Genomic DNA, 14029 nt, shown 5'->3' with positions numbered 1-14029 from the left:
CCCACACACAATCTAAGTTATATAAGCAATAAAAGCAAATGACCGATGTCCAGTTGAAAAGTTCTTGGGGTATTGCCAACAGCACAGGCACTATTTATCCCTGTGTTTCTCAAGGCTGTGTGCTGAAGTCTGGGGAAACAATTATAAGTCTACACAACAACCACTTTTTATACTCCAAAAAAGGGCCATAAGGATAGTTCACATTGCAGGTTATCGTGATCACACAAACATATTATTTTTAAAGTCAAAAACATCATCAAAGAGAAGTCGCCTATTCTCAGTCCTTGCCCCACAATGGTGGAATGAACTACCCACCCCAGTTAGGACAGCCGAATCACGTCCAATCTTTCGCCGTCGACTAAAGACGCACTTCTTCAACCATTATCTGAATTAAAAAAAAAAAAAAAAAACAATAAAAAAATCTAACCCTAACTAACCGTACTGTCATGCACTTGTCCTAATAAACTAACCTACACTGTAGCACTCAACACTTTGATGAACATTGTTGCTCAGCTGATAGAGTTGTGCCCTTCCTGATGGCTTGTCGTACAGAACTTGTAAGTCGCTTTGGATAAAAGCGTCAGCTAAATGACTAAATGTAAATGTAAATGTAAATGTAAAGTTAAATGATCTTGTGGAATTTAAAATGGCACAATTAATGTATAAAGCAAAAAGTCATGAACTTCCAAGAAACATTCAAGAACTGTTCTTTGATAGGGAGGGGGGTTGTAATCTGAGGGGAGAACTCAATTTACAAGTGCTAAATGTACGCACTACCATGAGAAGACACTGCATCTCGATATGTGGAGTGAAATTGTGGAACAGTCTAAATGTGGTGCTAAAGCAATGTCGAAATATGAGACAATTCAAACTGATGTATAAGGAAATTATGTTCACAAGGTACAGGGATGAGGAAGGGACTTGATATTCACGGGTGTTTACATTTTTATTTTATTTCTTTCATGTTTTACATATATAGTTTTTTTGCATATATATATATATATATATATATATATTTTTTTTATATTTTAAAATAGTACACTCATTTGAATAGTGGAAAAGGGGTAGGATTAAATAAGTGTATACTTCTTCCTACTCCTTTTCGAACATGTAGATTGAGTTGTGTTTTGCTTTTGTTATTGTTTGTTTGTATTCATTGCATGTTCGAAATAAAGATTTCAAATCAAATCAAATCAAATCAAGGCCAGAGGAAAACATGTTGTTTTTCAGATGCATAAAACACGTTCTCCATCCTGCCTCTCCCACTCCCTCTGGTGTTATTTGAGGACCGAGGCGGTGTTTTGTTGCAACATCACTCCAGTTCTGTCTAAATCTTGATACCCTGTTTCATGTACGTGGTTCAACTAAGTCGATCAAGATGTCCATTATCCAGCTTCAGTTAACCCGATGTTCGAAGCCGGGATTTTCCTGTTTCACAAAGGTGGATTCAGTCTCGTTAACTCAAGCCAGACTTGCGAGTCAGGCTAAATGCGCGCGGCCGTTTTAGGTGAAAAGCCAGCACGTATCGATGGCAGAGATCCTGATTCTCAACGGCATTGATTGATTAATTGATTTAAGACTTTATTGACAGATTGCAATACGGCTCAATCGCCTCGCCGACAAGTTAAATGCGTTATCTATAGGCTAATTCTAAGTCCCTCATTACCTCAATCAATCAGATTATATCTCTTTAAACTTGCCTGCTGGATTGAATAATCAAATGAGATCTTGCTAGCGAAAATTATTAGTTAACTGTTATACAGAATTACGATACGGCTCTCTTACCCATTGATTGATGTATAGTCAATCTTTTACTTATCTTCTCTGTGGTGTAACGGGTTCTTCTTTTGACTTTCACACGGACGACCGGGGTTCAACTTCAAGACCCTAGTCTTTTCCTTCTTTTTGCAATATAGGAATAATTCAATTTGGTGCACGTTGAGAGCTATATAAAGAATGACATCCTCAATGCATGTAGATTTATAATATTTTAACTTAAAACCAGGCTACTTTGGCGTATAATCATTAATATTATATTCAAAAAAATCATATTGGAAACACCGGGATTTGAACCCCGGTCGCTGGATTGGCAGGCTTGAGCACTACCGCTGGGCCACTGGGCCAGATGGGATAAATTCATTGTTTATACATTAATGAACGAGAGACCCGTGTTTAGAATATCCTTTGTTTTGAATGAAGTTTATCTCTTTATCCTCATTCATTAATGTGACGTCAACGGCTCATTCAATTTCTCAAATCCATCAAACAGCGCATCTCATCAGACATCTTAATCCCAGTTACAATTAAAATAACCACATCATGTGTACATCGCACGAGCGAGCGCCACCGTCGCCACGGTATATATAACGTGCATTATTTAGGACAAAGTGAATTTAATATCAGCATTTTGGGTCTATTTTACATTTCAAAAGCCCCCTCTGGAAGAATGGAGCACAAAAACGTAATTCAGAATGGTATAATGCAGATCGTAGACTGTGGGAATAGTTTCAGGAAACGGGCTGTCACTTCTTTGCGGGGGCGTGGCGATAGTTCAGGCTAACTTGAACTTGAACTCTGCTTTCGAGCAGGCTCAAACTTTTGGATCTGTTGGCATGGTGATCTGGAAAATCCACGTATATGAAACCGGAAAGTCCGGCTAACCCAGTTATCCAGCTAAAGTTATCCGGCTAACTCAGTTATCCAGGTACATGAAACGGGGCCACGGGTGATGCTGCTGCTCGTGTGATGATTCAATTGTCAGGCTTTTAGTTTGGCGATAATAAGCCTAGCCAAGCAAGGCCAGATTAAGAATTCAGAGGCCTCTGGGCCAGACTCTTGTGGAGGCCCCCACACACACACACACGTGCACGCACGCACAGTGGCGTTTTTATATGTAAAACATTGGTGGGGCAGCCACTAACCAAGGCTACATACCAGGCAAACTACAGTAATCAAAATGACAGTAATCGTTGTTTGCAAATTTCGCACCACATATCAGGCATAGGCTACAGGTAAGTACATTGTTATAGTCATGAAAGCAAATTAATCTGTCCACGCTGAATTAAACCCTCTATTTTCCTCAGACTTTCCTTTTTTTTGGATTTATCCATGGTTAGCTTACTGGGGGGTCGGAAACTCAAGATTAGCCACTTGCAGACGGCAGGGAGAGGCGCGGGGTGTGACGTACTGTATATTTTAGTTGATGAAATATTTTTGTTGACTAAATATTTTAGTTGATGAAATATTTTTTCATTTCAGTGTCACAGTATGACATTGATCTCCAAAATTTAAATTTTTTTTGAGGCCCCTCGTCACTAGAGGCCCACGGGCCGCGGCCCAAACGGCCCGGTCGTTAATCCGGCCCGTGCGGCAAATATTCAGTTCAGTGCAGTTCACCCAAAATAAAAGAAAATGTCCCCCCTTACCCGCAGTGCTATCTATCCACCATCCGGATAGTTTCGGTGTGATTTGTCTAGTTTGGGAGATATCTGCCGTAGAGATGTCTGCCATCATACCAATACAATGGAGCCGAATGGCACTCAAAACGCCAAAAAGATACATTAGAAAAACTCAAAAGCTCTTCTTTCCGGAAATCATGACACGGTTACTCAAGATAATCCACAGACTTTGTTGTGAGCAGTTTCACGTGGTACTGTGCATTATCTAAACTAATCAAATAAATTAATTGTTTTGAGGTTGGGTTTCCGTGGACATCTGGGGCAGAAGCCAATTTCAACAACATTTGCATATCAGGAGGGTGCCTGGGAATGGAATACGTTGAAATTGCTAATTAAACTGTCAAAAGATATTTATGTATTTTATGGTTCAAGCTGTGTTTGAAGTGCCACTGTCATGCCTGCCTATTCATCTTTTAAACAAGGTCCACAATGGAAATATGCTTGTGAAACTTGTGTGTCTGTGTCTTAACCTCAATTATCTTTTAATGTATGCATGATTGTTGGCAGTGCATTTGTTATTTATAGTCGAAATAAACTACAACTAGAATGTAGGAACGATTTTCTACCAAAGCACACCCACCATACATTATTATGCAGGTGTACTTCAGTAGAAAATAGTTCCAATATGAAACTATATGGATGGATAGATAGCACTCCAGGTAAGGGGGGAAATAATGCATGTTTGAATTTTGGGTGAACTGCCCCTTTATGTTTATGTTTATGTTTATTAAAGGAACCCCATTAGAAACACATGAAAGAGCCTCTAGTCTTCCTGGGGTCGTGGACAAAACAAATACAATACAAATGTACAACAAAAAATATGAATTAAAATAAAACAAAACATAAATTAAAAATGAATACAAATATACAAGTTCACATTATAAAATCTAGCATTCCAGTCAAATAAAATAAAAAATACACAGATAACAGTTACATACTTGACAAGTTTGCAAGATATCTTTTTTTTTTTAAACTTGATTTTTTAGCGTTTATCGCTTTCCTGGTCAAGCATGACCGACAGTTGTAGGGTGAAACGGGAGAGAGAGCAGGGGGAGACATTCGGCAAATGACGGCGAGTCCGGGAATCGAACTCGGAGTCAACCAGATCCGTGACGCAGCACGGAGTTCCGCGACGCAGCGCGGTAACATGGTGTGCTACTGGAGCACCCGCAAGATATACATTTACATTTACATTTAGTCATTTAGCTGACGCTTTTATCCAAAGCGACTTACAAGTTCTGTACGACAAGACAGCAAGAAGGGTACAACTCTATCAGCTGAGTAACAATGTTCATCAAGTGTTGCGTGTTACAGTGTAGGTTAGTTTATTAGGACAAGTGCATGACAGTAAGGTTAGTCAGGGTTAGATTTTTTTTTTTTTTTTTTTTTTTAATCATTTCAGATAATGGTTGAAGAAGTGAGTCTTTAGTCGACGGCGAAAGATTGGACGGGATTCGGCTGTCCTAACTGGGATGGGTAGTTCATTCCACCATTGTGGGGCAAGGACTGAGAATAGGCGGCTTCTCTTTGATGACCCTCCGGGAGCTTGGATAGGAGTAGGTCTGAGGCGGCCAGAAGATGCAGAGCGTAGGGGTCTTGAGGGTGTGTAGTTAGAGACCATTGACCGGAGGTAGGCGGGAGCGGTTCCCTTTGCTGCACGGTATGCTAGGTCGAGGGCCTTGAAGCGGATACGTGCAGCAATGGGGAGCCAGTGCAGGTCCCTAAGAAGTGGGGTGACATGGGCCGACTTCGGTAGGTTTGATATCAGGCGGGCCGCTGCGTTTTGAATGAGTTGAAGAGGCTTGGTGGCAGTGGCCGGGAGGCCAGCTAGCAGTGCGTTGCAGTAGTCGAGGCGGGAGATGACTGTTGATTGGATGAGGAGTTGGGTGGCTTCTTTTGTCAGGAAGGGGCGTATCCTTCTGACGTTGCTCAGGAGGAATCTGCAGGTTCTGGTTGTCGCTGCGATGTGAGCAGAGAAGTTCAACTGGTCGTCGAGGACGACACCAAGGTTCTTGGCGGTCGGGGACGCGGTCACAGCTGCATTCTCGACTGTGATGGAGAGGTCGGTCAGGGGGGAGGATTTGGCCGGCAGGTGGAGCAATTCTGTTTTGCTTAGGTTCAGTTTGAGGTGGTTGGTCGTCATCCAGGCGGAGATGTCGGACAGACAGGCCGAGATCCGCTCAGAGACGTGGATATCTGAGTGAGGGAAGGAGAGGAAGAGTTGAGTATCATCGGCATAACAATGATATGAGAAGCCATGAGACGTGATAATGTTACCCAGTGATTTAGTGTAGAGGGAGAAGAGAAGGGGTCCTAGGTCTCTTAACTCAATCAGCGCCAGACCCAAGTAAAGTCGGGTTAACTCGCCAACCATTCAGCGCCAGACCCGAGTATAGTCGGGTTTTCATCGTTATTTCTTTTATTCGATATTTCCATTCATTACAGGCACACGGACTCGGGGTTAACATGGGGAATCATCCTGAGAATGCCAAAGTGCAACACCGGCCGCATCCACCCAGGTGGCAGTATCGAGCACCCTTTGAAACATTATATCTTGGCCTGTGCATCGTTCAAAAGTCTCCGGTCAGACTTCTCTTTGTCGGGCAAGTGGAGCGGTTGTCCCGATCGGATTGAGAAGCGTGAAATGCTCAAGATGCATGATGTGTGGCGGATTATGTTGGCGACACGATCGACATCAATACTGGGATTCGCGATCAGATAATTGGAATATTCTTTTTGGGGTACATCCTAGTTAAGGTAAGGGCTATATGGTATCAATCCTGCTGTGATCCAACCATGACTTCACTTCGATCACAACATATGTGTGTAACGTTACTCCACAACGTGTGCCGTTGGTGACGATCAAAGCATAAAAAAACGACCCTCCCCCCACCCTTTCATGCATTCATGATGAAACATAATATCGATAATATAGATTTGATTTCAAAATAGTAGCGTGTACAGGCGAGAAATGCACGTATTGCTGCATAGCGTCGTTTTCTGGGATTAGACAGGATTACTCAAAAAAAAACTATACGCATATTCACCACAGTATAAAACGGGAATGTATGGATGAATTTTTTTTTTATTTAACACATATTGAGCGATAGATAGTCGATGTCAAATGGGCCATAGTATTGTATCCATAGCTATAATATAGAATATAGTTATAGCCCTGCAAACACTGGTACTTATTCCTATCTCTTAGAGCTTGGCATGGTAAGTACAAACGATGCTCAACTGCGTGGCGTCCATTGAGTTAATATATTTGTTGAAAGTTATTTTGTTATGTATTGTGGATAAGATGTTTTTCGGCAGAGCATTCCAGAGTACTATTGACCTATATGCCATTGACTTTGAGAAAATTTGATTTGGGTGCTGTTTTTGTTCTGATGTTACCAGAAGCGGCCCCTCTAGTGTTGTAACCATGTTCAGAAGTCATTTGTAACTGATGAGCCAAGCTAGATGGCTTACCAGTGCCGCAGTAGCATTAGAAGACTCATCAATAATTTATTTTCAACCATCAGCCATGCCAGATGTTCATGCATAAAACTAATACTTGTCCTGTATGAACAGCCTAGTGCCAGGCGAGCCGCTTTATTCTGAGCAACCTGCAACTTTTTTAAATTAGATTTTGTAGCTGACGACCAGATAACAGGGCAGTAATCTAAATGAGACAAAACCAAAGAATGAATAACTGATTTCATTATGGAGGGAGTGATGAAAGCAGAACATTTCCTAGTCATACAAATTCCTCTTCCCATTTTAATGACAATATTATTGATATGTTTAGACCAAGATAAAGAGCTATCAATAGTAACTCTGAGAAGTTTTATTGTGTTCACTTGTTCAATTTGTGTGGTGCCAATTGACAGTTTTAACTGAGGATACATGCCCAACATGTGTCTAGATCCAAGCACAATGGCCTTTGTCTTAAAGGTATTTAACACCAACTTGTTGCACTCAATCCATTCATAAATGTCTGTTAAGGCCCTGTTTAAGGTGTCAGTTACAGCTTGCTCATGTACAAGAGACATGTCATGTACATTACTGGATAAATTACTGTCTCGGTTTTCACCCAAAGGGACCAGAGTGCAACAAACACAGACAACCACCAAACCACGTCCCTCATAAATGTGCAAACTATTCTTCAATTTTACACAAGACGTGTAAGATGTGTAAACTACAACTACTGTGACACGACAAAGTAGTTATTACAGGTGAACACAATCTAACATTTAAGAGGGACTACTAGATTGTGGTTATAGACACCAGTGTGTCATGGTTGTAGTAGTAAACAGATAATCACAGTGACACTGTGGAAATTCAGTTGGAAATAAACAAAGTTGTTTTTACACAATGCAAAAGACAAGTGAGGATATTCATTCTTCCAATAGGAAAAGGAAAATGTGGGTGGGGTGATCGAGAGAGGGTGGGGGAGAAAGAGGAGAGAGAGAGAGAGAGAGAGAGAGAGAGAGAGAGAGAGAGAGAGAGAGAGAGAGAGAGAGACAGAGAGAGAGAGAGAGAGAGAGAGAGAGAGAGAGAGAGAGAGAGAGAACAGGGAGGGGCCCTGGCTTGGAAAACCAGCAGCCAGTTCAGGAAACGCCTCACATCTGAGGAAGCCGCATCGGCCACATTAGACATCAGGTCCCATCAATGACATAGTCAACATGAAACAGATTATAAATAGATCACGTTGCAAGAAGCTGACTGTCTGACTGTCAGCTTGACTTGTTTTGTTCCACTTAGTAAACCGCAGTAAGCCGCTGCGGTCTGAGCCCTCTGCAGCCTGTGGAGGACGGAGCGCTGAACTCAGCACTCTCAACAGACACGTCTAATAAGTCAACCTTTATCAACCACAGCGGTTAATGCACTAGTGTGGGGCAGAGTCAAGTCTGCAGACAACTCTAGCAACATAATCCCCAGGATGGGAATGTTATTTTGTAAGACAAACAAACAAACAAACAAACAAACAAACAAACAAACAAACAAACATAAACAAGCAAAGAAACTAATAAAGACAAACATAATGCTTTATTAGAGTCAAAAAACAAACTTCTTCTGGCACTGACAAAATGCAGGAAGAAATAATGGATGCATTATGCTTTATTACTTAAAGGGGAACTATCTTATAAATGGCCTTTTTGAGTGTTTAGCATTGTTTCCTAGCTATGTGAACTTATATTAATATGATCTATGTCTCAAAATTCTCATATTGGCGCATTCTTCCAATTCTCCTCTCACAATATTCACCCTCACTGAACTGAGTCGTTTGAAAATGTGCCTATATGTGATGTCATAAAGACACCGCTGCATGTTAATGTTCAGGCGAAGACGACGCTCCGCAGTGGTTTAGGAGCCCAGGCTCAAAACAGCTCGAAATCTTGAGGCAGAAAAATGCTGTTTTTGAGGACTTGATTAGAAATACAAAACAATGAATAAAAAAAATATATATATTACAGAGGTGTTCCATAGACTCACAGGAATTGTGTAAAAGTGCCCAAATAGTGAAAGAAATAGTAAAATAGTTCCCCTTTAATGATGTCCTTTTCATGCGGGGTTCTCAGCTTCATCAGGACTACCCCTTATGTAAAGCGACCTTGGGTCCTCTGAAAGGCGCTATATAAAACGAAGTATTATTATTATTATTATTATGACAACCAACACATTACATTATAGTATTTAGTAGGGGTGGGGGGGGGGGAATCGATACGTAGTAGTATCGCGATACTTTGCGTGGCGATACTGTATCGATACAGGGACGCCAAGTATCGATATTTAATTATTTATAATTTTTTTTTAAATATATATATATATATATTTTTTTTGTATAAGGAAGTTGCATTGTTCATTTCAATACCTGTAATAGTACAGTAGTCCACACACACACACACACACACACACACACACACACACACACACACACACACACACACACACACACACACACACACACACACACACACACACACACACACACACACACACACACACACACACACACACACACACACACACACACACACACACACACACACGTGTGCATTCAGTTAAGTTGGAATATGACTAATACAAACAGTTCAGTTTGTCAGGTACATGCAACACAGATTACAGTGTTTACATCTGCCTGCTTTAGAAAATACCATGTTCTGCAATAAAAATTATTGAAGTGAGATGAACAGACTGAACTTTATTTGATTAGATAAAACATGTTGACAAAGTTTTACTTTGCAGTTGAAAAAAGGCAATAAATCGCAATATATCGCAATACTCAGCACATCGCAATATATTTAGTATCACAATACTATCGTATCGTGACTCAAGTATCGTATCATGAGGCCTCTGGTGATTCCCACCCCTAGTATTTAGAGTAAAGGATCCCGGGTCGTCACTTGATTATAAACCAAAAGACACAGTCTGTTACAGAACAGAGTAACGATGACCAAATAACTGACCTATCTCCTTTCTTGATCCTCCAATCACAACTGTCGCTTCCCTCGGACATAGTTTGAGATAGGGCCATTTCCATTGTTTTTGAGGGCGAAACCCATGCCCGGGGAAGGAGGTGAAAGGTCAGAGTGAGGAGTGCTCAAACAGGATGACCTGAGAGCGCGTGGACAGACTGGAGTGCCTGGAGGGCCGGTAGGCTCCGATCCGGGAGTACACCTCCACGTCCGAGCTGGCTCCCCACGAGAGGTGAGGGCTGGGCGGGGTAGTGTGGATGACGGGCAGGGGGAGAGACAGGGTCTGGAGGAGAGGGAGGGTCGGACGACGGAGAGGTGGCGGAGGGATGAGGAGGGCAGGCGGAGGGTGGGGAGGCGGCGGAGGCAGGACAGGAGTCGTGGGGGGGGGCGCGGGCAACGGAGGCAGAGGGGACACCGGCGGGGCTGGCAGCATGGAGACAGCGGGGGGCTTCTTCACCGGGGCCTCCGTTTGGACCGCGGGAGCGACCTCAGAGACGACGTTCCCGTTACCGGCAGGCAGTATCTGGGAGAGTCCGGGGTCTTTGAGTGTATAGGTGGCAGTGTGGAAGAAGCTGCAGTATTCCAGAGCGTGCCTTGCCTTGGCCAACTTCAGCTTGTGTCTGAGCTTGAGAAGTCTGTACAACAGCAGCAGGATCAGGGCTCCGGCCACCGTTACTACGAGTACTACGGTCACTCTCACATCCATGCTCCAGCACGCCAGTCCAGGCCCCTGGGAACCGCAAGGGCGAGGGGGGGAGAGCGGGAGGGGTCCTCCTTCCACCCCTTTCTCAGGGTTGATGATGGCCTGGGGCAGCAGGAGTGGGTGGATGGTGTCCAGCAGGATGGGGTGTTGGTTCCTGGACCGGGCAGGCTCTGGCTGGGGTGGGATCTGGAGAGGGGTGCCGCTGGTGACCGGATGCCCAACCCGCTGCATCGCTGCCGGATGAAATGCCAGAACCTGGAGTCTTAAGGATCGTAGATTGGTGTGGAGGTCGACCCCATGGTGTAAAGGTTCTGACACACATGCGTAGGCTTGTCCAAAGAGCCTTCAGGTGGCCTCAACTGCCTTATTCTCTATAAGATAAGATCATAAAATAAAAAAAATTAAGAAAATTAAGCACTTTGAACTGCAACCTCTGTATGAAAAGTGCTATACAAATAAAGTTTATTATTATATTATTATTATAAAATTGTATTATTTAGAAGCTTAAAGGGGCAAAAAAATACAAAATAGTTTCCCCCTTACCCAGAGTGATTCACTGCATTCATTATTATGGAGGGTGTAGTTCGGTAGAAAATAGTTAGAAAATAGACACTCACAACAAGGGCTGTGGGAAATGGGTCATGATTTCTGGGAAGAGACATTGCTCTTTTTTTCTAAAGTTTTTGTTGCTTTGAGCACCACAAAGCACAAACCACAACATATAACCTAAGTCTCTTTTCATCCAACATCAGCAACACCTTGAGAATCTATCACTCACAATGCATTACTTATAAGGAAAAAAAGAAAAGCGACATTCAGTTCAGCAACGCTTCGATTAACATAATAAAAGTAAAACTCAACTATATTATCACGTAAAATGAAAAGGGGAAGTTTGAAACTTACTTTGGTCTGACTCTTGTGATGTCTGCATTGTGGATACGTTTGCACAAAAATCTAAACGAATGTAACAAGCCCATGGATTAGGACTCTGTAGCTTTCCAGGTCCAAATGAGACATTCCAAGTGCACCAATGGGAGGAAGCCAGTGGAAACGGCAGGAAACAGGGCACTTCCCCGACACACAATGCAGAGACCTGATTGGATGGCAATCGCCATCGCTATGGTTACAGGAAACTAGTAGAGGATGTCTTCGGTGGGAGTATTTTTAAGCAGTTCATTGCTGAGATTGTGTTGGAAAACAATACCACACACACACACGCACACACACACACACACACACACACACACACACACACACACACACACGCACACACACATACACATGAACACACACACACACACACACATACATACTGTACATACACATGGACACACACACACACACATACATACACTGTACATACACATGGATACACACAAACACACACACATACATACACATGGACACACACACACAGACACACACACACACACACACACACACACACACACACACACACACACACACACACACACAAACACACACTATTTCTTTGCTCGCTTTGAGGTCAAAAAGGCATACAGTAGATACACACACACACACACACACACACACACACACACACACACACACACACACACACACACACACATACACACACACACACACACACACACACACACAGAGACACACACTATGTCTTTGCTCGCATTGCCTCCACCCGCCTCTGGCATTCACATACTCACTCTACAGAAAGAGTGAGACGTGTGCTTAGAGGAAGGCTGTAACTGGGAAAGTGCTTAACCCTTTCACTGCCACACTACAGAAGGTTAACCCTTTACTATCACACTACCATACCTTCTGTAGTGTGGCAGTGAAAGGGTTAACCTTCTTTTTTTTCTCCACTTTTCTTCTCTTTTTATTTTTTTCTCCCATCCCAATTCTGCTGTGCCAATTCTCCCATTCCCTGTCTTGAACGTTGCTCGCATATGCCCCCCACTGGCCGGTTGTAGGGAGGATAGAAGCCTTGCATCATGTGTCCCCTCCGATACACGAGGAGGCAGCCTGTCGCATCTTTTCACCTGCCAGCGCGGACTCTCATTGGTGAGGTGTATCGTGTGGGAGGCTCACACTACCCCCGCCATTTCCTGTCTCTGCTGTGCAGGCGTCCCCCAACCGACCTGTAGGAGTCGCTGTCCACAACGTCCAGATTACCACCCATCGACTTCCACCCGCTAACTCTGCCAATTGACGACTGGCCCAAGGCGGAGGCAACGCCGACAGCCGGAGTCGAACCCGGTGTCTCTTGCGTTGGTGACAAGCGCAATGTCCGCTGCGCCACCCAGCCGCCTAAAGGGTTAAACTTCTGTGTGTTGTCGCAGTGAAAGGGTTAACCGTTTGGTAGTGCGGCAGTGAAAGTGCTTAAAGCATGTGCTGACCAGCTCTCAGGGGTCTTCACTAAGATCTTTCCCTGACACAAGCCATCGTCCCTTCCTGCCTAAAGTCAGCCGACATCATCCATGTCCCCAAAAAGCCAGCCATTGCCAGTATGACCTCCCTCCTGCAGCTGGAAAAAATGACCTCCCTCCTGCACCTGGATAAATGACCTCCCTCCTGCACCTGGATAAATGACCTCCCTCCTGCACCTGGATAAATGACCTCCCTCCTGCACCTGGATAAATGACCTCCCTCCTGCACCTGGATAAACTATCTCCCTCCTGCACCTGGACAAACTATCTCCCTCCTGCACCTGGATAAACTATCTCCCTCCTGCACCTGGATAAATGACTTCCTCACTAACCCTTTCCCACCTGCACCTGGATAAAGGACTAACCGCCCACAGACCTCTCCTCCGCCCTCACGCTCAACACCGCTCTCCACAAGGCTGTGTGCTGAATCCATTACTCTATGCTCTATCTCTTCAACTGCCTTAACATTCAGGAATCCTCAGCTCACAGTCTGCATGCTCGGGTTCCGGAATATTGAGCCCGCAGGCTGCCTTGTCTACAGTATGTTACCCATTTCCTGCCATTGTATTAGCGTCTTTAACACTTTGAGCGCCACGCCTGGTTTTCCGTTTTACCGGCTGAATGCCACCATCGGCGCCAATGTTAACGTTAATATCGCCTAATCTATGTTTTAAATTATGGCTATGTGTCTAATCTGCCCATCGCATTATCAAAGACTATTTTCCAGTCAGTGCTGTCAAGGCAGATTGTTTTTTTATCGCGTCGTTTCCGTTTCAGAGCAGTTAGAAAAGCCCCCGTTTTGATATAAAAAACAGCTAATTCTGGAGCATTCTATGAAAATCGTCTTTTAGTGGAATATTCCACAACGTTGATATTCGTCTGCCTTTTTATGAATCGTTGTCAAATAAACGCTAGATGATCAATATTATACGTGCACGCAAGCACATTACGGCCGCGCACGGATAATCGCTCCGTTGATTTCCTCACGGACTTTTA

General features: G+C 43.6%; 1 protein-coding gene across 2 annotated transcripts; it reads right to left on the bottom strand.

The window, feature by feature from the left end:
* Positions 1-5554: 5554 nt before the first annotated feature.
* On the bottom strand, positions 5555-11627 carry LOC311236747 (uncharacterized protein). Of its 2 annotated transcripts, XR_014620240.1 has the most exons (3): positions 11529-11627; positions 9914-10996; positions 5555-5654 (listed from the first exon to the last, which is right to left on the bottom strand). XR_014620240.1 is itself a non-coding variant. In XM_084324496.1 (2 exons), exon 2 carries the CDS (start codon positions 10854-10856, stop codon positions 10032-10034), a length of 825 nt encoding a protein of 274 aa, XP_084180622.1. In that variant the 5' UTR covers positions 10857-10996; positions 11529-11627; the 3' UTR covers positions 9504-10031. The 2 variants fall into 2 exon arrangements, 1 of the variants encoding a protein (XP_084180622.1); XM_084324496.1 differs by lacking the exon at positions 5555-5654 and having other exon boundaries at positions 9504-10996.
* Positions 11628-14029: the final 2402 nt, after the last annotated feature.

This window comes from Notolepis coatsorum, assembly GCF_963971535.1.
Source record: "Notolepis coatsorum genome assembly, chromosome: 11".
NCBI lineage: Eukaryota > Metazoa > Chordata > Actinopteri > Aulopiformes > Paralepididae > Notolepis > Notolepis coatsorum.
Note: the sequence above shows the minus strand (reverse complement) of the source record. Positions and strands in the feature narration are given on the sequence as shown.

Excerpts from the sequence above, each read along its gene's own strand:
- LOC311236747 (XM_084324496.1), bottom strand. The coding sequence starts at position 10,856 with ATGCAGCGGGTTGGGCATCCGGTCACCAGCGGCACCCCTCTCCAGATC.